A 26,549-nucleotide genomic window follows, 5' to 3' on the forward strand; every position below is an offset into this window, starting at 1 on the left:
AACTACAGGTAGGTTAATGCTGTAGAGGATAAGAGACTGAAACGGGAAAGTCAAATGAACCAGACTAGATCTTTTTGTTAATAGGTTGCTTTTGCTTGCTCTTTAGGGCAGGCAGTACATATACTTTCATATTTGTATGTGCCCAGTGAAGATATTCTATGCCTCAACGTACCTCTAAGGCACTAGAGCAGAAACCCCATGTTTTTCAGAACTTGAAAATTAACTCACTGAATTATGCATTGGTTAATTAACTTGTGATTCTTACAGAAGACACAAGGTGAATATTAATTTTTGTATTGCACAAGGTAATCATCAGAAAGAGAGAAGATTCATGTTTGATATTCCACAGCCTCACTTTCACTGAAGCTCAAGAAGAGCACAGATCTGAGCTGGCTCTGTACCCAGCAAAAGAACATTAAAGGCAGTCTCATGCTCCCTGAGTGACAAACCCAGTGGGAAGAAACATGTTTTACAGATCAGAGATGTCAGTCTAAAGCGAGCAAGCATCAGATGTTTCTATACATCACATCGAAGCAATTTATAATTTCTTGCAAGGCAGGTCACTGGGACTTTTGGAGACCAGTAGTTTGAATGCATGTGTGTGTGTGTGGGCATGCACCAGCATGTGTATATAGAGATTGCAGCTGAGTCACGGATGTAATTAGAAACAAACATTAAGACAGAGGCACAATACAACAAACACACTGTTTGCCTACAGCAAATATTTTTCTTCCTCCATTCCATCCTGTATTAGTTTTCCCAAAAAAGTTTTCAGTTTTTTCAGGCAAGATTGCTGTCACAGACAACGTACCAGCCAAAACCAGTAGAGATATGCCTCAAAGAAGAAACACCTTTAATACCAGCTGTAAATAGAAAATACTGTCAGACTAGTTTTGCCAGATGCATCTAACATTAATTTAAAATTAGAAAAATAATAGTAGCAGATATCAGATAAACTGTAAGAGGGAACACTTGATTTATGAGTTTCACTCTTATCTAGATTTGTTAATGATTCCTTGACTTATATAAAAGAGGAACATGTCAAGCACTTCACAAACTACCTCTATGCAGCAATTTCATAGGATACAAATCTCACATGCTCATTTTGGCCCTCCAACCCTCCTTTATAGCTGTCTGCACAGATAAATGGATATAGATATCCATACTTCTAGGACTCTGATTTTTTACCATTTTACTGGAGTTCTTACTATGTAAATGGAGTTATGGGAACCTGGTATTTTGTTGAACAGCTGTTATTTCATTTTATTGAGCCAGCCTATCCAATATGCACTGTCAGCTGGAGTGTTACAAAGACCAAATGATTGAAAGGACCTTTTCTTTGCTTAAAGCCTTGGCTACTATAATAACCATTTCTTTAACCGCCCTTCTCCATTGGGTAGGAGATGTTACAGTTTCCCCCACAGCTCCACAGTTGGATATGTCACAGTTTCCAAGGTATTTTCACACTGTTAATGTGACTGACATTTCTTCATGTAGCAGGACTGTGTTCACATGAAGGAAACTTTTCTGGTCCTCTGGAACAGAGAATTTCCTTTTCCTTTTCAGGAACCAATATATATATTTTTTTTTTTAGGAAAAAAGGGTCCCAGGCCAAAGCTTCATCCTTTAATCAACAACAACAAGCACAAAGTGTGGAAGTTTTTCCAGATCCCTGAGTATACAAAGAAACAAAGCAGCAGGAGCTTCTGGCACAAAGAGTGCTGAGAAAAGATGCCTTCCAGCTGCATGTTCAGTGTACTTCTTCCCACAGCAAAGTGTGTAATCCTAAGTGAGGAGCCATTGTGCCTTCCCTCTGAAACACCCAGAGCTCTCAAGTCTGAGATATGCATCTTGGGGCTCTTTGCCACAGGAAAAATCTCAGTCTGAAAGTTTGGTCCTCTTGACTCTAATGGAACACAAGTTCTAATTGTTGCTTTCCAGGCAGTACTATTGGAAAGAAGCCAAGGCTTGAACTGTTTCTCAGCCTGAAGTCTGCACACTTGAATTCCAAAGGGTTTTCCCCTTTTCTGAGAGTCAAGGATATGGATGCGGAGGCGACAGATTTTTATTATCTGTGTATAAGTGGTAAAAGCCATTGCAGATATGAACTATACTACTTACACAATCAACAAATGTTGCTTGAAAAAGAGTAAGGAACAGAGCTATGTATCAAAAGATAAATACAAGCAAACAGAATGTGAGAAAAAAAATTCCCACTGCAGCCATGATTTTCCAACAGCAAAGCTTTTTCTGAAACCCAACCAGCTCCTTAAACTTGTTTAGTAACAGATAGCAAAAGCACAAGAGATGCTGCTAACTTGAATCGGACAATTCTGTCTGAGTGCAAGTACAGAAGCTATACTTGCTACTCTTCAATATATTCAGAGTTAAGAAAGCTTCCTACACTTCTTAAATTGCTCATTCCCAGGATGATAAGAAACAGGATATATTAGCAGTCCAACAGTTAAATTACACACAGATATTTAGGAAATAGATAAAACTCCGTATTTACTTTTTACCTTTCCAAGCTTAACAGATGATGAAATATAAAATAAACTTCTCCCTTTTCCTTCCCCCACCCAACAACTTTCAACAAGCGTTCCCTGCAAATATGTTAATCTGAACAGTTGAAAACTGTTGTCCCTCCATCGTTTGAAAAAATATCTTAACAGAGAAGGTAGCATTGCTGGATGTACTGGAGCTTTTGCTATACTATTTCTAGGTAAAACAGTGTGGTGGGTTTTTTTAAAAAAAAAACCCTAAGTCATACAGATAGGAGGTTACAGCTTCAGTAGCTAAAGTGCAGCAAAGTTTTATACAATTATAGAGCACGATGTCAAAGAGGCAGAAGTCCTCTCTAAGAGGAAGTGTTTCCAGCCAGCTGATAAAATTCTAATCTCTAGTTCACTATCTGGAAGTCATTGTTATGAATCAGGTGAATTCAAAGTTAAGAGAAAACATGGAAGGAGAGATGTGAAAGCTATGTCATCTTTAAATACCATCAAAAAATCAACTATAGAGAATTTCTCTGTTTCACATTAAGTAAAACTCAGAACTGAAGTGCATAGAAAAGGAGAAAAAAAAAACAACAAAAAACAAAACAAAACTATGGGAAAAGAGAAAGAAAATAAGTTACATTAGCCCAGCTTGATCTTTGTGGCCACTCAAATGCTCTCATTTTGCAAAATTAATCCAGATATATATCTCTCTCTACAAAGATGCTGAATCCCTATGACAACACAAATAAAAGCGTACAAAGAGAAAATTATTTAACAGTTAATACTACAATAAATAAAAAACCCACTACATTGTTGTTTCATTCTTCTTACAATACTGAAGAAGAACTGGACACTGACTTTAACAAACTCCTGGAGAGTAAATTTATATTGCCAACAACCCTGAATATAGTTGTGAATTGAACTTAATCTTTACTTAAATTTGGAAATATGGCCATGTCTTCTTGTTGTCTGGATGTAGTGATGCTGTTCTGCATTTCTCAAGGTATTACTGGACTTCTAAGGAGTCTCACAAAAGTGTCTGTCAGGAATCTACTGCAACCACACTATCTCAAAGTACAACGAATAGAACAGAGTTTAACACTAGATGGCAATATGACTATGTAAAGTATTTCTCTGAGGTGCCTGTAGATATAGGCAAACACTTTTCCAAGTGTTATACTATTTCTTAGTTCTTGTGCAGGTTTAGGCATACAGTTTTTATTGGGTTTGCAACAAAATGAACTTTCTTTTCATGCTATTGCATTTTTCTCATTGTTTGCTTTAGACAATACCCTGGTCTAGAGCTGACCAAACAGAAGAGATTCACAGTGTAACTGAAAGTATGTTATGAATTATTCACTATTCAGTGTGTGTGGAAAACATGTGAAGAATTACTTGATGAACACTAACCAATTCTATCAGGCTTGGTGAAAAGTAAATCAAAAGAAAGATTATATTGTGGGCTTCCACCTTGCACCTACTGATGTCAAATCAGAATACGAACCTATTCATGTATCTGTTAAACTTAGGATTCCTTTGGGTAGCATTTTGCTTCATTACCTGAAGCACTAATCTTGGTTATCCATTTTGTGCCCGTGCCCATGTATGTAGGCTCTATTGAAGTCCAGGTCAGTTATGCAGGTAGAACAGCTTGGATTGTACTACAGTTATCCAACATACTTTGGCTGGTTTACCTGTACCTAACGTAACGTAGTTTCCTGAAATCCTTGGAAAGCCCAACATGTTACAAATCAAACCTATAAACCCACACTTTGTAAAATTAAATCCACTTTATTAATTAGCAGCTACATCGGTAATTATGGGTTGCTTGGTTGTTTCCAAGAATGATCAGTACTTGAAGGTAACATTAATCTGCCTCGGCAGCAGCAGCAGCTCAGAAAGGCCCTGGCCAATTCCCTGCATGACTGTAAGCATATTTTCCTTCTACTGGCACTTCTTTTTCTATGAAAACAGATCTTTGAAGTTATTACCACTCCCACACACAACTCAGTCTCCCTTCCACCAACTCAGTAACAGATCCCCAAAGGAAAACAACAGGTTAACTTTCAATATAGTTTGGTCTGTTCATTATTTTAGCTATTGCCTCTGAATAGGTTGTTCCATATTTCTGAAAAAGGCACTTTTACACCTTTTGTGCTTTTTATGGATGTGTCTGTGAAGACAAACATGGATAACACAGGAATATAGTAGGTAAGAAAGTGGGCCAGCTTTTGAAGGTGCTATGTAGAAGCAGATCAAAATACCTGACAGAACAAGCTCAACATCACTCCTAAGTTAGGTGGTAGTCTGATACATTATATTTATTTTAGTCAGTTTTAAGGTGAGAGAAACTGGAAAAAAGACCTAAAGCAAAAATATACAGTTTGCTTCTAACAACCATTTTGGCAGTCAATGAAAATTTCACTGATAAAAGTCAAATTGGAAATGCCAATGAGACCTTTCAAGTAATAAATACCACCATGCAGCCTAGTTAGTACTAATAGACACAGTACAGTGACATAAAACTCTCAGTCTTCCATTGTAACAGTTCTGACAGTTTCATTCAGAAAATTTTTGTGGCAATATTTAAATCAATCACCAGCTTCTCAAGATACTTGATCAAAAAATATTTTAAATGTGCCATAAAAGTATGCCTATGTCCTAGCATAAAATGCTTCACTGATTAAAATGAAGAGCAAAAATAACCAAAAATTTAAAGAATCCAAAGAGATTGAAGGATGATAACAGCACAGGAACAGAATGGAAAGGCAGGAACAGAATGGAAAGGAGGAAGGGGAGAATAATAATTCTGAAGCAAAGAGCTTATTTACTAATTCTTCATTCATAATTCAGGATTTAAGTACCAAAAACTAAGCTATCCACATAGGTAGATGACGCCCATTACCAGAAAGATCTAGCATTTATGAGAAATTGCTAGATTATATTTGACCTCAGCTCGTTTTTTTTATAAAGGACTTTTTGCTTTATTCCAATAGAAATAAAAAATTATTCAAAGAACATTACTTTCCTCCCACATATTTGCATTTCAAATCTTGCAGCATTGTGCTAGGGCATGATCAGAAATCAATCCAGGTGAGCAGAACAATTGCTTTAACCATAGTTATTGTAGCCTATCTCAAAGTTAAATATAATTATTAAAATTTAAAGAAAGCAGCAACCCAAACGCCTTAGGTATCCTAAGGTACACAAGAACAATAGCTCGATGCTTGATTACATGCAGGGAGGTTGTTGTTTGGACTTATGTCAGCACCTGGATGAAACACTTATGGTTTATGCCCAAGTTAGACAGCTGTGATGATGGCTGGCTAGAAGAAAATGTTCTTTTCCTCCAGTATGAGAAATATCTCACCTCCCCTTGTCAAAACAACATGATCCTGTCAGTCCCATACAACTCATTAGTAAGTCTAAATGACTAGACAGTGTTAGTGGTCTAAAGATCTTTGTCTCCTAGCAATTTGCTACAAACCTTACCTCTTTCCTGCAGTTGCAGTCTGGTTATATGATACAGCCATCCGTCACACACAAGCAAAGTTGCTTGAATTCATTCACAGAATTTAGGAAAAAAGAATAAAGGGCTTTTACACTGCACAAAATTTAGGTTTCTGACTCACTGATGGCCTAAGACCAAAATAAGCACCGCCAGTGTGTGGAATAATGTCAACTAAATCTCTTTATTCTAATTAATTAATAATTAATTACTAATTATAGCAATCATCTGTTAGGATACAATTACCAAGTTGCACCTTAATCTGCAACACTTCCATGTCAGTCTTGCTTCTCTCGAGTCGTGTATTTTATGACAACAAAGGTGAATCACATGGAACTGGATAGAAAGCGCTCACGTTTGAGAGGAGGGAGCTTTACAGTCCAGCAAAACTCCAGATGAAGATTGGATCTGGAATTTGATCTCTTTTTGCACCAACACCAGGATCCAGTTTTTTAATAATGTTTTTTAATCAGAACAGGTGGAGGAAATGGATTTTAACATCCTCCTTTTCCTCTGTTTTGAAATCCCTGTAGGCCAGTGCAACTCTATAAAATTTATACCAGATGAGGATCTAGAACAGCAGATGCACATATCCCAAACACAGCCACAAAAGGCAGAAGATCAGAGGGTGCTGAGAACACTACTAGTGGAAGAACAACTGTGTAAATCTCAAGGGAAATAGATTTGGAATAAGTTCATCAGCTTCTGTGCAATTACTCTATATTTGCATCAGTGTAATGGAGAAGCTGGCCACTGTGTAAAAAAAGTACTTTATCTCACATTGACATCAAAAGTGCAGCTTTGAATCCAAGCAGAGGACAACTGCCTAGAAGGCTGACTGGCCTGAGAACGACCACAGCACCACTCCTTACAAATCACAACACCAACTACTGTCTCCTGTTTTCTGCTGCCATTTAAGGAGGAACCAGAGAATATGGGGCAGAAGGTGATGTCTGCTGCCAACAGCAGCAAGAACATCATGCACAGCTCTTGAGGGCCCCTGATACCGTTGCAGATTACTCTATTTGCAGAGCACAGATACTCCATTTTGTTCATACTCCTGACAAGCCTTTACCCAGCTCCTCAAAACAGCTGAACATGCCTCTAACTCAGTCTTAACATGGGCTGAAAGAATATTGCGTGCCAGCACTGAAATCATTAACAGAAAGTATGTATCTGATTGGGGCAGAACACTTTTTGAGGTGGGGGTAACGTGTCCCTGGGACACAGGCATGGTGACATGACATGCCTTTGTTCCCCTAACAAAGGATTAAGTCAGTCTATGTTAAGCATTAGCCAAAGAGAGGCAGCTGATGGTTATCTATTTAGATACTAACCAAGAGACTTGGAGTTGGAATTTTTTTCTTCTGGCTGTTAGTTTATTGCAGCTGAATGAATGATATCCTCACTTTTCTGTATTGTTTAATCCTAGTGTGCAAGAAAGAGAGAAACAGGTACACTGTAAGCCAGATCAAACATTGAACTCTATTTAGGGACAGATACACGCCCGATGTGGCAAGGGCTGAGGAAAGAAGACATGGAAAAGACATGGAAGTGGTCATGGATGTCAAAAATGCAAAAGCCAGAGTCATGACTTCAACACCAGAGGCTGGCATAAGTATCCCACTAGGGGACATTTCAGGGAGAGGGAAGGAGGGGAGGCAGAGTGGGAAGGTTGAAGTCCTCCTACACCTGCCTCCTCCTCTCTTCACTAATTCTACACTGGAGTCTTCTCCTAACATTCTTATCAGTGTATCTTCAACTGATTCTGATCCTCCTCCACTGTTAATGAAGTAATATCTCAAGCTGCAAGTCCAATACTACACTGTGTTTAAATACCAGGCAGATTTAACCCTACAATTAAAAGCTGGGGGAGGGGATAAGCATCATAACATAGAGAAGATTCTTTGTACCGAAGTTTGGGGATAGAGGGCCAAATTTTGTCCTTTGGATTACTAAGCTTTTAAATACAATAATAGCACTTAAACTGTGAACCTACTTTAGAGCACTGAAAGATTGTTAATGAACTTACATTCCCTAAACGTCAGAGATCCAGCAGCATTTCTTAACATACTGACTTTTCAGATCTCACAATACAGGACACAACACAAAGCCGTACTTTTACTTGCTTAATAATATTATGTTTATCATGATCCCATAAATACTTCATCAGGTTTATTAGTAAGATAAAGACATATGAACTAAAGCTCATGTTTTGCTTTGTACTTCCAAGCCAGTGAGGGAGGTTCATTTATTGTCTTTATCATTATCTCCTTTTCTACCTTCAACTGTTGTTTTGACACAGGCTGCAGGCATATTAAAGAAGCAGTTGCTTTGACTTTGAAAGCAGCTATAGTTTTCACACCTCTCACCACCTGCAACAAGAGATTTCTGTAGGTATGAGTTAGCTGCCAAGAAAGCTCCATCTCCTGCTCTCCAGAGTTTCAGTCTCAGGAACACCAGTACACAGCACAGCACGCTGCTTCATTCTCCCTCTATGACCTTCAGCAGGAACAGAGTTAACCAACGTGGTAAACTTTAAAATAACTCCAGCTTTTTATGTGCCTCTTCCCACAAAATTAGCAGCACCAAAATCAGATCAAAGGAAGCAAATATCAGTTTTTACACTAATATTTTGTGATCTCCAACATAAAAGCAATTTCACTTTTCTTGTTAAAGAAATCTCATATAAAGTGTGAGGCAATGGATACTTAAAAAGAATACAGTTAAACCTTCCTGCTCCTGTGTATCTGCTGTCCCTACTAGACATATCTACAGTATCTGAAGAACCTGAACAGAACCTTGCAATTCTGAGAACTTGCTTATTTTACCTCAGCAACACTAGTTGGTCTAATTTAAAACCTTGCCTTGCAGAGCAGTGTATTTTAAGAGTGACGTCTGATGTCATGTTCTCTAGAAACAGCAAAACACATAGTCTCTTCAAAGAGATTTTTGAAGTATGACAACCAGTGGAGGCAGGAAAACGTAGAGGGTTTGAATAGCTTTAATCAGTTGGACCACATCTCCTCCAGGTCCCCCATTTAAAGAAAAGAAAAAAAAAAAATTAATTTTCTTTCTCAATAAACAGGGGCAGCTCCTCAGATTTTTCTATTTCTGCATGAGTGTGTCAGACTTGTCAGGCACAAAAGAAGAAATGACAGATGAACCGTCTTGCACTAAAAGTCTGACCTCAGAATATTTCACAGAAGAATCTCTTTAGCTCTGACAGATGTGAAGGATGTGGCATTGTTACTTCAGGAAAGAAAACTGATCCCACTAGACAAGCCTATAGCTAACCATTATGAAGGAAAGTTTTGTTATTTGTGTCTTAAACTAGCTTGAGATTTATATAAACTTTTTAGGTAGTAACATGATTATTTTTTCAATAATTTCTCTTAAATTCTTACATACAGAGAGCTTTTGATTATTAAGAAATCCCCTTCAATTTTCTCTTATTAACAGGGCTTTCATTAACACATGAATGTGACTGAACATAGACCAATAAACTTGGAAGATCAATTCTGTCTTAGCTCAATTTTTTCTCTAGTTAAAATACATTGGGGAAATTACAGAAACAACTTTTGATTTATGCATGCTGTAACGGTCAGAGTGTTTACAGCAAGAGAAATTTGAAAATAAAAAATTTACCTAACTGTATGAAATTTTGGGGGATAGTTCAAGAAAACGGTGGCACACACTTTGCCATTGGAGACATAGTCAATCTACTGTAGAAATTAAAAGTTCATTTATGTATTTTTATTTTTTTTGCAGTGAGTTTAGGCTTATCCCTGCTCCCACACAACAAAGACTTCTTCAGTTTACTTCCTCCTACAGACTACAGCCAAATCCAGGGAACAATCCAGAGATCCTTTAGAAAAAGAACAATTGTCAGCACTGCTCCTTCTAGCTTTCCAGTACAAGTGTTCGGAGAAGACTGTGGGAGCCCTAGGAATGAGGGTGGTTTACTAGCTCTTTTGCATACAGCAAGAGATGGCACATCTGCAGCATTTTCAGTTTTGGGAAGGCTGACTGACCCATAGTAAATTCTAGCTTAATGGAAGGGAACTTCTAGTTCTCCACATTCACTTACCTTGCGAGTACTAGCAGCAGCAACTAGAGGGCTCAGAGATTCCACTTCATGTTATACATGGGACACAGAAATTAAGTGCAAAATACACATTTTATTTCACTAAACCCCTGAAAAGCAGTAACCCAAGAAGGGTAAAAAGGGAGGAGGAGGCAAGCTCACAGTCCGCTTTGGGACTTAACTGAGCACAACTGACTCCTCCCCTCTTAGCCACATATCTGCTGTATCACCACATCCAGCCAGGGATCCTGGTGGGCAAAATCGCTGAAAGCTACCCTCAGGATGAGAGCAAGGCAGCTGGTGTGTGGGATTTGGAGCCTGTGTTTCACGTTCTGCCTTTTCTGCATCTTCCTTCACCAAACGACAGCCAAAAGAAAACTGAAGTTTGTGTCCATAGTAAGTAGATAGTTCATGGGCAAATGGAATTTCTTCAAAACTTGTCACTTACTACTCTTGTACTCTAAAGTAGGGGGGAAGGGGCACTTTTTGAGTATTTAAGCGTTTCATGCAAATTCTCTATTTCATTCAAAATTCTCTAATTCATTGTACAAAGAAATCCTCAATTTTAAATAAGATTTTATAATTTCATCTTCTTTGTGCAGTCCTAGATGAACTTAACTTTCTGGATTGACAAAGACTGTTTTTTTTTTTTTTCACTGAGAGAATAATCACACAAAATTTTTTTTTAAATTGTAAAAAAGAGGATTTCATAGCTATATATCAACTGTGCAAAAACCTTCTTTACCATGGAAGAGTTTCACTTTTCCAGTGGTTTCAATAGATTAATATGCAAAACAAATTTCATTGTGTGAAACTCAAACAAGTGTACAATGGTATTAAATAAGCGATACAGCACCAGCGCAGTGAAACAAATGCTATTTACAATGATTATGACATACTGTTTGTTCACAGGAAGCCTGAATATTGTTCTGAACATCACACATGCTTGTAAATCACTTATATACTTATTGTGCTGCAGTTTTTTGATTTTATTTCTCCCTACTTGGATTAATAAAAAAAAAAATCTGATGGTGAAATTTTAAAATTATATGACACATATCTACAGGAATTATGCCAGAAGAGGAGAGAATTAATTGCAGGAATGAAAAATCTTGATGTATCTTTATAGATGTATCTTATCTGAAGTGAAATTCCAGAACAGGTTCAGTGATTTCAGAGTAACAGTTTAGTCTGTATTTAAATATTAGAGGACACTTTTATCACCTCTTGTGATAAAAAAAGTGAGTACATGGCTTTCTTTAGGCTAATTTCTGCCAAGAAAGCATGCTTCATGGAAGTCAGACACAAAAAAATGTATCTAGAACAGTAGTTGGGGTTTTTTTCCTTCTGAATTCCCAGTTAGTCCTACAAAAATATTAGTGTTTAATATTTCTAGACAATTACTTACATACCTCTGTTTTCTGTTGATTGAAAGTTGTGGTCTATACTTCCTAAAACATATAAAACCCCTTTAAATATATATTAAGATAATTTATAATTTTTATAACATGCACAAATTTAAATTAACTAATTTTCAAATGCTAGGAAAAAAGGGAGAGTTACATTTGTCTAAATAAACCAAACAGGTATTTTAGCTATCTAGACCCAAGAAAACCAACATGAATATGTATAGCACCTGCCAGATACAGTACTTACTGTCACTGAATATTCCTTGTGACTACACGAATTCTACTCATCACAAAAATTCCAGTACCATGAACGAAATTCCATCTATTTTATCAGGTATTTCGCCATGGTGATCATACTCCACTGGAGTTTTTTCCAACTGACAAGCACAAAGAAGTTGCAAGGCAGCAGGGATACGGACAGCTTACCAAGGTTTGTTTACTTACCTGGGCCAATATACTGAGATATTGCAATGCAGTTTGTTGACATTTGGTTTTAGGAACTTTGTTTTACTTGGAGAAAGCCCCTATTAGGTTGCCATATACAGCTCTCCAAAAGAGCAGCCAAAGAATTTAACAGGAAGCTACAACTATGAGCAGTCACTGATTTTAAATGACACAGAGTCAGCCCTTTCTGGTCCAGTAGCAGCACATGTTGAGCTGTTTGATTGCAGACTGGGGTCTCCTGGGAGGAGCCAGGCACTAGTGACCATCACAGTTCACCTGAGACCAAACATGAAGCTTTAATAATCAGTAGCACAAGGTGGTGGAAATGCTCACAGGCCTCCTTCAATCTCTGCTGAGTAGGAGTGCTTCCTAGCTCATGAGCTACTAAGACCAGTATGAACAGAAACTTCTCTTGTGATGTGCCAGGGAAAGTTGATTTAAAGCTTAGCTATTTCAGTGCAGGCATTGGTGGAATACAGCAGAGCTGAGCTCGCATACATGTATCAGCTGATGGTAGTAACTAGCAGCAGCTGAGGTGACTTGTGAAGTCCAGCTGCAGAAACTATGTCTCTGCATTAACTGTAATCTGTATTAGCTGCCTCCTCTTGTGAACAGAGCTGAGGGTGAACTCCTGCACTATCAGGCTGTGAGGAAATATGTGGGTGGTTTTAACTCTGCTTCTGCTTAGCTCCCACCAGTAGTACCCACTGTCTCTGCGCTTCATTCCTTTTTCCCCAGGAGATGTTGTTTGCATGGAAAAATCCACCAGTTGTTTGCCCAGGATTCTGGGAACCAGGCAGCCTCACTGAAGTAGTTTAGATGTGTCAAAAGTCTGGATGTCCCGGATAAATGGCTATTGGGCATGTGTAGGCAGACTGTGGGGTGTGTGCCTATGTTAGGATGCTGTAGAATAAGTTGGCTCACACACCTTATGGCCGGTGGGTCAAGCACAATGCACACGTTTCTCTCTTCTAGGAGAACTAGGTCTCCATCAAATCAGAATAGAACACCCTGAGGGCTTCTTCTTTGCCATTCTTAGGAGGCCAATCTGACCTCCAGTGCAAGGTCAGGCCTGTTTCATATCACTTCCCTTGAAGAAAGCAGGAGTCACAGACCAGCTTCCTATGCCTGAATGCAGCTGCGACTCATTCACTCCACGTATATACTATGCGAATTCAGCACTATATGCCACATTGCTCCAGGGCATGGAAGGCTTCAAGACCCAGGTGTCAGGATTTAACAACACACATATTAGGCAAGTCAGGGCAGACGTTTAGGCCAAGCACATACCCTAGGAAACTGGATGCACAAACCCAACAACAGAAAGAGGTGATCACATACACACACTCTGGGGCATGTCTGGCACTCTGGATAAAGCCCTGAGTAACTTGGTCTGACCTCAGAGTGGACTGCTTTGAACAGGAGGTTGGACTAGAGACTTCCTGAGGTCCCTTTCAGCATGAATTATCCTATAATCCTATGGATTAGAAAAAGATTTTAGGAAGAAGTGAGTAATCACTTTAGCTGAGATCCCACTGAAGAGCAGTGATTACATGAGCTAAGTTGCATATATTTCAAGTTAGGCCAGGATACACCAGGTATGAGTAAAAAGATGACAATACTGAGACCATTACAGGGACATTGCCTGTGATTGTCATGTCATGCGTTTACAAAATTATGTTGGTAAATTGGAAAACGTTCAGCAAAGACCTACTAAAATGCTGATGCTAGAAAACTCATTTTGCTTTGAAAGCAGAGAATTGTCATCTATTAATTTAACACAGAGATTAAGTAGGTGACTTGATTCCGTCCCATTGATTATAATCGTACAGGGAATAAGACGTGTGATGTCAAAGAATGTGTAATTCAAAAGCACAAGATCCAGTGGCTGAAAGCTGGGGACATAGTCAAGCAAGAATCAAGAATCAAATGTTTCAGACTGTTGATACTAATAAACCATTGCAGCAAAATACCTGAAGGCTTAGAGGACTTCTACTTCAAGTCTTATATTCAAGATTTTCTGTCTCTCTGAAAAATAAGACCTTGCTCAAGCTAAAACTGTAGCCTCCATATGGAAGCACTAGTGATACTCTATGGGATTCATATCCTGGATGTGTCTTCACGGACAGGTGGTTCCTCTGTCTGCACACCTGGTTAACCAGCTGTGAGCCAGCAATAAAGCAGAAACTAGTCAGACTGTGTTGAGACATCTCTATGCCTGCTTTAAGTCATCCTGCCCCTCAGCCAGTCTTACTAGCTTGGATAAACATGCACATAGCTTTCTGTAGACCAAAATGCAAAACCACATCCATCAAGAAGACATATCTAATATTTTCCAATACTGGAAATGCAGCAACTTTACTGCTTTTTTCTCCTGTCTTTTTTCCTCCTTCACTTTAGAAAGGAAAAATGTCTTTATCAAAATAATATGAAATATTATCTCATTTTTTTGGTTATAGGAATGGATGCATAACACACTTCTTGAGCCTCTTACACTATTCTGTTACTTCTACAGCTTGGCATACAGCAACAGTACGAGCTTGGCCAGTACATGCGGAGGAGATACTCTTATTTCCTGAGTATTGTATACAAGCAGTGTGAGGCAAGTACTGGATCTGGGAGGGAAGATGTTCTTCATGGATGTTAATGGGAATTCCTGAATGCGGGAGAGTCTGAACCTGGTGTGGCTGGAGATAACTTAATACCCATTGAAGCCTAAGTAATTTCAAAGTATCCCTGAAACTGTGGCTCAACTTTTATTCAGGCTGATGGTTAACTGAAAATCATGTGACAGGTTTTTTAGGCTGAATATCAGGTTCATATGCCTGACTGCTTTATGGCAGAGTATCTATGTCAGATATCTCCAATTCTACACTTTCATATGCGTTGCAGATACAGCTTAGTTTTCATTTAGGGTCCAGCAGTTCAGTGCATACATGATGTCCCAATACCTAGGTGGTCAAATGGAGTCAGTCTTACGCTTTTCACTAGGATACCTATGGTAATTATTACCATGTAGCACCAAAATTTTATTCCAAGGTCCTAGTCCAGCTTCACTCTTCCTCCCTCCCCCTTCTTGCTCATGGCTCTTCTTCATTCCACTCTACTTTAATGCCATCTCCCCCAGCACAGTACTAGTCCCCTTCTTTCCTACCAAGACAAAAATAGAAAAACAAAACAAAAAAAACAACTAACAGGAGAAATGACTTTACGATTTTTTTTTTTCTTTTTTTTTTCCTTGCTTCAGATTTATGTTCAAAGCACTGACTGTGATCACACACTTATGAGTGCTCAGGCCTGTCTTGCCGGGCTGTATCCACCGACACAGGGCCAGATTTGGAACCCCAGAATCCTTTGGCAGCCAATTCCTGTTCACACGGTGCCACTGTCACATGATAATGTGAGTAGGAACTAGGGGCACTTTCTTTCTCTAAATCATTAGTAAAATATGTAGGATATGAGAGTAATGGATCAGGATAAAGGGCATGGTAAAGGCAATGAAGAACATATTATGTTACAAGCATTGTGCAGAAAGGTCTAATAAGTTGAATAGAATTATTGTCAAGATTTTCCGCAGGAATGGACTTACATAACAGAAACTTGGAGTTAACAAAAAAGAAAAACAGAAGTCCTAGGTAGAGAGAAAAATAATTAATATATAATTTGAGTAAAATACTACAGAAGTAGATTAACCCTAACCCTAACAAACATGACTTCCTTTGTGTGAGAAGAGGAAGCATACCTCACTAGTGCTTCAACATTTTTTAGTCCACAGTCAATGGAAAAGACAAAAGAATTATTCTGGGATTTTAATTACAATGAGAATCGACTCACAAGATTGTTTTTCATATACATTGAAGATCAGTGAACGCACTTTGAGAGTTGGTGAAAAAAGTAAAAGAGAAAAAGAAGGAAAACTCAGAGCCTTAAAAGCATGAGTTTATAGAGCAATGTATTTATTTATCTCTCTTCCTCAGCTCCTCACCTTGGAGCTGTAAGGAATTGTGTGGACAACAGCACTGTTGCCTGCATATACTTGTCCTAGAGGGGAAAGCTGGGCAGATGACTGGAGCTGAAGCTTCCCATTTGTGGAAAACTTATGGTAAAAAGCTAGGAAGGATCAGGAGTGTACAGTATGAGTTCTAGTTTGGAGGAGGAAGTTTGCACATGTTATGCAAGATAAATTGTGTGGGCTTACAAGTCTAGTTAACACAGTCTGTGACAGGGGATTCAGGTTAAATACAGTCATGGAGCAATGATTCTCACCTTTGGGTGATAAGGGCAGGAAGATGGAGGATATGGAGACACGTGTCTTCCTGTGCATGCACACAGCCTAGCGTAGAGCCAGGATCTGTCTCTGACACTGTCACAGACGGTGGTACCCCAGCAAACAGTCAGGAATACCTGGCTAGTATCAACACCGCTATCAAACTCAGCAAGCAAGCACTGCACCTCATTCACATCTAGTGAAGCAAGTAAGTACATTCAAACAAATCATAAAACATATGCATTTTTCATACTTTTTCCACTATTTGTGTTTTAACCCTATTAATCTTTACTACATATACAGGGTAAGCTTGAGACCATGTATCTTACTACCCAAACCAAGTGTCCATCATTTATTGGTAAAGTCATGCCTCTTCATGAACCTATGGTTATAATTCAGAAAGACTTTCTTACCTTCTGAAATAAACAGATTATGCTTCTAAAAAAATAGAGGAATTCCTGTGAAGCTTTCCAAGCTAAATTTCCCTTCAGTACTCTCAAGTTCTTTTTAAAGTTCTTTTGACTGTGGAACTATATAGCTAGAGTTGTATTGCTGGAAAAAGTACAGAAAGCACATCAGAGAAAAACACTAAGAATAACTCGGTATCAAATTTTGTTTAAACTTTTGTTTAAAATTTAACACAAAAAACTTCAAACAAGAATAAACTCAGTTTAGCTCATATAAATGAATAACAGATTATTAGGTTATCCCACTCACATGTAACCTTTAACCTTCATATATCTTGAATTAATGAAAGATGAAGCTGAGTTATAGAAACTTCATAAGCTTCTACAATTTAGCTGAACTAAATGGAGCTCTGGTAAGCCCACTTAATACAGCTGAGTATACACAAAGACTCCCATTCCAGTCTAGCTGCTGCTTGGCAATTTGTTGCAAAAAGGTGATGGTGTGTTTAAAGAAGGACTGAACACAATGAGTGAAATCATCCCTGGGGAAGCCAAGCACAAAGCAGTTTGTGAGGGCTTGTGTTAGTCTTCTGTCAAGGGACAAATTTCAACTTGTGTAAACAAATCCTTTAACTTTGAACTACTGCAGCTATTACTTCTCTGAACATTTAAGGATCATTTTGTATGTAGTCATCAGTATGACTCTTACAGTCCTGAAGATGAATATCCTTGAAAACTACATTCCCAAATTATTTTTCAGCTTGTCCTAACTAGTGCAGCCAATCAGAACAACAATCTTGCAAGGACTGAATTGCAGAACAAGAAGCACCTTGCCTAACTAATGTTTTGCAATTTTCTTTTCAGTTGCTATACTTACCTTTCTCACACTGCCCAAAATACAATGAGCTTCTGAGAGAAACGTTTGCAACAAGGGATTTCCAAAGGCAGCTCAAGCAGTACAGGGTAAAGTATTTTCAGTTCTGGAAATCTAATTAAAATGTATCACTTCTGTCAACATTACCTAATAGGTAGGTTTAAAAAATGGCAATCAATATGCTCCTTCCACATCTCTAATCGTCACAGTGGGTGTAGACGACACAGCCAAAAAATTATTACATTATAGAACCAGATGGACTGGGCTATTCCCACCGATTGAAAATTGCAAGTCATAGAAAAGATAAATTATTGACTATCTTGCAAAAAACCTCTCCACCTACCTTCTAGGAGAGCAGACAAAACAAAAACTCAGATCAAATCAGTGCCAATACCTCTCAAATCACTCCAATACTCTCTGTTTACTCCCATGTAAAGCAACTCCTCTGATGTCTCTGTCTATATAACTCTCTGCTAGTTCAGATTCCTCTTCCACCACAAAATGCTCACAGCTCAGTTCCCCAGATTTTTCACAATAGCCTCACTGCTTTCCTCAAGTATCTGTTCATGTCTCACACTGAAAGTCTTCACTCAGGTGTTCACTTTTGTCTCATTCTTGCCACTGTAACGTACCCTTTCCTGTCTTTCTCCACCATCAAAATCTTTGCCATGAGTATGCAATCACTTGTCTATTCTGCTGCAACCTTCTTCTTCACAGGTTTATTCAAAATGACACTATCAAACTCACCTGGTTTTCTATCATCTTTAGCCACTGGCCTCAGCCATCTGTCTCTGTCTCTGCACCTGGGTATTACATGCAAGTGAATTATAATTCCCAGTTTTACCAAACTTACATTATACCTCCTTTCTGCTCAGTACCCACATCAGAATAATTCTGTTTATCACATTTCCTCAAAGCACTTTTTGATTTCTGCCAGAGTTCCTCATATATATGTTCCCTCTACTCTAACCCCTTCTGAACATTCCCACCAAGCATAAACCACCACCATATTTCAAATCTGAACTCAGACCACCAACCTTGTCTAGATGAATAGGCCAAGTTCTCTTACCACTAGGAAACGGTTAGTTGCTTAAGTGAAAAGTGCAAAGACTATCTGCGTTCTAAAATTCACTATGTACTAGTATGGAAGTGTGTAGGAATGATGTAAAAAGGCCCTGTGTACAACATACAAGTTTGCTTTTTTGTATTTCAGCCATTTCTGAAGTTTTTAGCCACTCATACAGGATACCCATTGAAGAAGTTGAGCACTGAAAGAATTTGGAAGCTCTCTGACACTTTACAATATGAGGTAAAGAAAATAAATTCCCAGGGTCCAATAGAAATACTTACACTTCCTCAAAACTGGTTTAAGCTCTTATTTCTATTGTTTGTAAGACATCAAAAGAGCGTAGTTCTGTGTTTCCAAACTTTTCTGAACCAGAGACTATTTTCAGCTTCTTCCTCAGAAACCCTCACTTAACATCAAACTTGCAACTGAATATCCTCTAAAGACACTATGACTGCGTAAGGCTGCGGTGGGTTGCCCACCACTCTAAGGAACACAAACCAATGGCCTACTAAATCCAAGATCCTATCAGTGACTGCATATGGAGAATTAGGCAAAAGCATACCTTTGGATAAAGTTGTCCAGTTACTCCTCCAAACCCCATCATAGAGATAAGACAGGAGTTAAATATGTCGTTGTCAAAAAACATAAGCATGGTTCCACAAAAATTTTATGCAAATTGTATAAGCAAGAGAAGTCATTATTTGCCTATGGACAATAGTGGTCAGAGTATTTTCAGGAATTAACCATCCATTGGAAAATCTATTTGTGAAAGTCTGGGAGCCTGTTCTAAGCAAATGAACCAAGCACATCACAAAGAAGCGTGGATTTTATAACAAAAGGGGTACTGTGATGCTCAACTGTCATGGGTATCCGGGTCTCACAGTCTGACACCTCTGGCTGAGATTTGGAAAAATTCTGAGTGCCCTTAATTTATCAACAAGCCTCACTTCATATCACTTCAAAGTCTGGACTTATCTTACCTGAAGCAAGTGAAAATTATAGAGACTTGTGTTATGAATTTATTGTTGCAGGCAGCATATTCTACAAACGCTTTAATGCAGAATTATTTTTAAACTCAAATATTAATCATAAATTGTCATTAATATTGGGATATCCCCTAGAAAACTGAGGCAGTTTTAAGGTGGATTTCACAAGCAACATGTAATATTTGGGTGTGATGCTAATGAGTTTAACATCTGTCCTGCAGTTTCTGTAAAGGTCCAACTTTGGTCAAAGCAGCCTTGAATGGAATGTTAGCCAGGGCTTTACGGTAAATTAAATGCTAACCTGTTGGGACACCTCACTGTAATTTCAGTGAGGTCACCCTTTTATATTTTCCAAATACAGGATGGCTCAGGACCACCACCTTTTATTTCAGTTGTTATATCATACTGAGAAACCTGTGTCACCAGAGAAATGTGCAAAAATGACAGCTCCCATCGGGGATCTAGCTAAATGCTGGAAGACAAAACCAATTAGTTGTTTTTTTCCTTCTAGTGTTAGATTTGATGAGCTTTGGTCTTTCATACTACTCAGAGAAGACTATGGGAGTATCAATTAAGACATCTGCTGTAAAAGTCACTTTCACTCTTTCAAGCATAAAAAGACAGCTTTCTTACGTATTTTTTTTTTAACACAATTTGTGAAACAACAGTAGCACGAATCTCTCTATATTTCTTATTATTGTCTGTCATCTGACTTTCAGGTAACGGAGACTGAGGTGCTTGCTTGCCTACAGCACTTGTCTTAAATAGCATCCAACAAGCCAATTATTCCCTCAGGACACAAATCAGATTTGTTAAAAGTGAAAGTGATACACTGTGACCTGAGCTGGTTCTACCTAACACGTTCTATTGTTCCACTGGTTTAAACAAATCCTTTAAACAGTTGGCATTTTCCTTAGCATTGTTACAAGAATACACCAGCTGGTGAGCTCAGTCCAATAGCTCACGTTCACAGAGGTTACAGTGAAATAAAGGAAAGATACCAACCTTGTTTAAACATGAATTCAAGGTAGTTCAAATGAGGAGTGTTTGGCATATCTTCCCTTCTCACAGTTGTGACCATTAATATATCTTGGGCTGTGTCCCCATGGAACAACTAATCCATTCTACTTTAGCTTGAGGACTGTATCAGTATCCAATAGACCTGGTATAAGTAGGTATGAATTCCATCTATGTATCTAATTCCTATACATATACCTCATAGTCCTGCACATCTGAATTACAGCTATACATATTCCTACTTGATCTCTGGACCTCATTTATATCTCAGAGCTGCCAGCTCTTAAAATCCTGACATCTATATAGGATTTGTTATGGTAAAGATCTCAGGATATAACCCAGTAGATGACTGAAAAAGAAAGAGTCATAAAGTGAATCTGTTGCATCTGACAACTGCATTAGCTATTGGCATAAATAATGCCAGTTGCTTTTTGAAAAATTTTTAGTATTATTTTTCCTTTTCTTGTCGAACACTGTCCTTTAAATTTGTTTTACTTGGTGTGATGCTATAAACAGAAATTCTACAGCTGTCTAAATGCAAAAGTCATTATCTTACTATAAAGAGAAAATGCTACTTGAGTGAAACATTCAAATTTGTTCTGACAACCATTTTGTGCAGGAACAAACAACAGCAGTAGGAATCAGTAAGAAAATCACCATGTTTTCTTTCTTCACTGTAGGATATTAACAATTACACATTACCTGTTTGGGCTACTCATGGTGTCAGGACCAAGCTGATAAAGCTCTCAGAATTGTTATTGCAGGCGGAATTTGGGTTCCACAAACAAATACAAAAATCACGTTTGCAGGGAGGTAAGCCGAATTCTTACCCCATTTAAAATCAAGAGTAGAATGGGATAGAAGAAAGAGTGCAATAATAAACGTTGCTATTGACAGTAGAACTATGAAATGCCATGATATGATATTGGTGATCAGCACTGAAATATTTTGCCTAATGGGAAGAGAAATTGTGAGGATATGAATCACAAATATCCTAATCCAACATTATAAAGGAGGTATCCTTTTGATTGCACTGTATAAGAAATCCAAAGTAATATACAGATTCTTGATAAACTGAATCAAGTCTGAATTTTATGTAAGACACCATGCTTACTTACTTAGCAAAATATTATTTGTAATAATGTCTAGGTTGACAACTTTGTTGCCTAACAGTCTTCATATTCTATTACTGAGAGTACTAAAATTAGACTATTAAACTGCTTCTAAACTTTATTTTTCTCAGCAAAATAGTAGCTGAAATTTAAAAATAGTTTATACCTTTTTAATCACTCATTCTCTTCCATTCATCCACTGCCAGCTTTTGGGTCCCATTTTTGTTTTATATGGATACTGTATAGTCAGGATCTGTGTGCTACAAAGACAAATCACATATAAGCATAGATCAGTTTGTTTGCTTTTTTGGAGCTCCAACTTACAAAACTAAGCACAAAGTTCAAACTTCTGCTCTTGCTTTACCAACAATTGCTATTAAAAAATGTGCCAGTGGCTGAAGACAATACGTGTGTCTTAATTCTGTTAGCATATATAGTTCTCATTTTAGGATTTTAATTTGTCAAGATTCCAACCTTATGTTAACATACTAGCACAGCCATTGATTTGATTCATATAGTTTGTCCTACAACTTTTCAGCAGTTAACATTAACAAAATACAGACAAACACATAATTTAAGAAAGCCCAGAGTGCAAATGCTATGCTCTTTCTTTTTCTCTGGAAATCAGGATTTCACTGGAGTTACACACAAAAGAGGGTGGTATTCATCACTTCTTCCACTGTTCTGCTGGCATATATACACTGTTTGAAGTGGTTGAGGCTATTAGGGAATCCCAAACCATTTTAACACAGAAGTAAAATAGGCCCACTGTTCATATAAAAGATAGTATCAGAACTAACCAGGGCACTCCGCACCAATTACCTATAGAGTCAATTGAATAAATCTGGTGCATTTAAAGACAGACTGTGTTAAAACAGCAACAAGTGATGCAGATGTTAACACAAACATCCCTTTCATTGACATTGCTTCCCCATTTTCTTTTAGGTATTCTTTTAAAAACTATTCTAAAGCGTATCTCAGATGCTAGAAAGCCTTCACATCAGCAAAAAATGGTTATGTATTCTGCGGTGAGTCCTTTCTGTTTCTTTTATGCTCCCTTTTTGCAGTTATTAAATGCAGTGAAAGCCATGAAACTTTTTTTCTGTCATGAAATACAGCTACAAGCATTTTTTATTTGGGTAACTTTAAATAAAATTGGATTATTTTCATTTTTAAATGAACAGTTGCTACTTTGAGACCTGCAGCATTCCGTTTTCCACCTGATGTCATGGCTTGTTTCACTGTAATATTGTTTTGATTGAACAGAGAACTGGAAAAAACATGCCTCCTGTTTTATTGAACCTCTATCACAAAGATAATTTAGAACAAAACTCCTGCTTCCTGCATCTTTTTCATATGCAAAAGGAAAAAAAAAATAAGGAAAATTAGGTTAAAGTTAGTTATTTTAGAAGGTCTTATGAAGGTAGTTACACCATTAGGACTTTATATTTTTCTTTAGAATGTGCAAACACTGTCATTGGAGAAGGAAATTTTTTCATTACTCTTGGTAAAAAGCTCCTATTTCTAAACTGTAGTTAGATTATGACCTATCAAGTACATATCAGCCAAAGAGCATACTGGTCTGATCTCAAATACTGTTTACTTATCATGCAAAGCCACTAGTTCTTTTCAAAAGAAGTTTTAACAGCTCCTGTTAACTTTGGTGATAACTGCAAGTGACTAGGACTTCTTCAATATTTACATATATGTATACTTCACACATGCAGCACTTCAGTTTGTACAGCCATAAAGGACAGTATTTGCTCAAAGTTGCAGAGGGCAGAGTGCAAGTATTACTGAGGCCGCACAAGTAATGTTAAGTGGACAGATAATGTACTGGACTTACTCTTAAATAATAGGTACAAGCAATCATTTTCAACAGGCCTATAATTAAAGGTTTCTTCTATTTACAGCACGCAACCACCATTGTTGCCTTACAGATGGCACTCAATGTCTTCAATGGGAAATTGCCTCCTTACAGTGCCTGTCACTTCTTTGAACTTTACCAGGAAAAAAATGGGCAAGTATCTGCAAGCTGTACTGCTAACATATACCTTTTCTAAAAAGACATTTACGAATACCTCAGACTAATTAAACCGGATACACAAGGTTCACTACATGGGAAAAGATTATAGATTCATTTTAATTATTATAATTTGACTCAATTTAGCAGTTACTGACAGTAGCAGAATTACAGCACTGTAGCCTGAAAACTCCCTATATATTGCTTCATTACAGATATAAGAGGTTTTACATTATCCTTTTTAACTACTTAACTCCTTGACTCTCTACCAGAAAGACATACTACATGCAGATTGGTGTTGACCATCTATTGTTTAAAAAGATCTCTTCAGAATACTAATGATACATATTAATAGCCAGACAAATAAGCTAGCTAAAATTTTGTCCCAAAGTACAATCTTTACAACATGTAAAGGCTGTGTGGTTCTGCATACCTAACTTAATTTTAACCCTTCTCTATTTTGAAACAGGCAATACACCATAGAAATGTACTATCGGAATAATTCTTTGAGAGATCCTCACCCCCTCACTCTCCCTGGCTGCAAATTTCGCTGTCCACTGGAGAGATTTACTCAGTTGCTCTCTCCAGTCCTAGTACATTATTGGACAAGAGAATGTAGGATGTAGGACATGAAAAAAGGTAAGTTAAGTACTCTAGGCCCATGTACCCAAAAGTAAAGTCAGGATTACATTTTCTGCCAAGAGCTCATTTGAAGTAACAGTTATTTTCATAAGGGTCTGGTTTGAAATGGAAAATATGCAGATCTGTTAAGTCAGAATTGTACCCAAGACCATGATTTCTACTCCATTGACACATTTATCTATTCCAGTCAAACTTTCTGCTGAAACGCAATCAAGGCTGATTAGACTTTAGGGTACTATTTTTCAACTTCTTCTTTTTTTTTTTTTTTTTTTTAAATTGCTTTAGTACAGTCAAAAAGACCTTCAGTTATTGAGGAAGAAGATACAAATACACTGAATTATAGCTGTTCATCTTATATTCGCTGTCAATTATTTGTCTGAGCTGATTAGCAACATTATGCATATTATGCCTTCCTTTGATTTTAGGAGACGTTCAGAGATCAAAACAGGTGAATATTGACTAGTATACTAGACTGATACTTACCGGAATGTCAAACATACAGAGACACACATTGGCATACTGATACATTCCCTAGCAGGTTGTCTGCATCTCCATATTAGGATGTCTAACTTTCCATTTTGACCACTGATGGTATTTACATTTGCAGGAAGAGGGAACAGGAAGGCAGATAATTACATTGTATCTCTTGTATCTAGCTCTATATTCTTTAAGAGAGATAAAAAGCAATACAGGCCCCAGGATACAAAAGTGTCCCTACTTTTTTGATGATCAAATATTGTACCTAACGTTAAAAGACTCATACAGCTTTCTGAATCACTGATCTCAAGAAGAATTTGAAAAGTCGGAGATTAGAAGAATGCAATCAAGCCAACTTACCTGGTGGCAAATAATTTCCTGTTAAATGTCTTGAATCCATGAACAGACTGGAGATAGTTTAGCCAAAATGAATGAATAATTAGCAACTAATGGTTCACTAAATATATTTCTTCACCATATTAATTGCTCATAAATTTTCAGGAAACATAGCAGGAAATTACCACATTTAATTGCCAAAGGTAATTTTTCAGGGGGAGGGGGAGGTTGGTTCTGATGACTTTTTTTTGGCCAAGCAACTAATACAGTCATGGAAGATAGTCATAAATACTTCATGTTTTTATTGTGGTGCTTAGCAATCTAAGTTTTGTGGAAATTAGTTCCCCTGCTTCACAAAGAAAACTGTGTAACTGGCCAACTAAATATATATAAAAAAAATACCTCTCATATAATCAAAATTTGTCATTAATACACAGATATTTAGAATTTAAGTTCAACACAAAGGTTTCACATTGTTTCAATTCTCAAATTTTGCTTAAGTAGAAGTTAGATGGTGTTCAGGCATTTTACACCAAGTCTCACATCACTGCTCACGACTGCCTTCATTAGTAATCCTGAGTGCTGAAAATACATACGGACCACAAAAGAGACTGCAACCAAAGCTGATGTGCCAGTCAAAATATTTGCCATATTGCCGTACCAAAATTTGACACTTTTCCCTATTTTACCCTGGTTCAGAATGGTTCTATCTCAGCAACTGTTGGGGCCAGATCCTAATTTGGGGGCTCATAACTGTTTTCATGTAGGCAGAAATTTTAAATTCTCTGCTGTGCATGAGTGGCACTTGGGAAAATACCAAGGCTTGCTGCCCCACAGCCTGCACCGCGCAGCACGCTGAGAGAAGGGCTGCACTGTGCTGATCCACTGTGCATTAACAATTCTCACTGAATGCAGTTAGGCTGGAACAGCTGATCTTTAACACCAGGAAGCTAAATCAAGCTGAAGAGTGGTGCTAAGAGTTTACAGGTTACATTTACACCTAACATACAGAGCTGATTTCAGCTGTTTTCAGCTTTGTCAAAAAAATCATCTCAAATATTCTCCTTTGCTAATGTATATGTTAATACTTTGATTATATCAGAGCATTTGATTAATAGAAGCCCATACATGTGATTTTTTTGTATGAAATCTGGAGTGTGGCTGAGCTCAAAAATTTACCTTACATATCTATTCTATGTGGAGACATCATTTCCCAAACATAGAGCTGTTTCCAGAAAATGCTTAATTGAAGTCTCATGCACGTGACTTATGTTCCCAGTACAGGGAAATACAGAGGCAAGTATTGCTATTACAGGTTACACAAGGGAGTAGCAGTATTTGAGGGTGGTATAAATCAGAACCACATTCTTCCACATGATGATGACGGCAGTGT

The 26,549-nt window shown here is 37.7% G+C and overlaps 1 protein-coding gene across 1 annotated transcript; it reads left to right on the top strand.

Annotated features, from left to right (window-relative positions):
- Positions 1-10,375: 10,375 nt before the first annotated feature.
- Positions 10,376-24,327, top strand: LOC104364231 (prostatic acid phosphatase-like). Its single transcript, XM_009970827.3, has 10 exons — positions 10,376-10,489; positions 11,837-11,932; positions 14,462-14,548; positions 15,194-15,346; positions 17,485-17,583; positions 18,708-18,803; positions 21,247-21,379; positions 22,624-22,706; positions 23,592-23,698; positions 24,171-24,327. The coding sequence occupies exons 1-10, from the start codon at positions 10,376-10,378 to the stop codon at positions 24,325-24,327; spliced, it is 1,125 nt and encodes a 374-aa protein (XP_009969129.3).
- Positions 24,328-26,549: the final 2,222 nt, after the last annotated feature.

Source organism: Tyto alba, unplaced genomic scaffold (genome assembly GCF_018691265.1).
Source record: "Tyto alba isolate M040663 unplaced genomic scaffold, T.alba_DEE_v4.0 Super-Scaffold_46, whole genome shotgun sequence".
In the NCBI taxonomy this organism is placed as follows: Eukaryota; Metazoa; Chordata; class Aves; order Strigiformes; family Tytonidae; genus Tyto; species Tyto alba.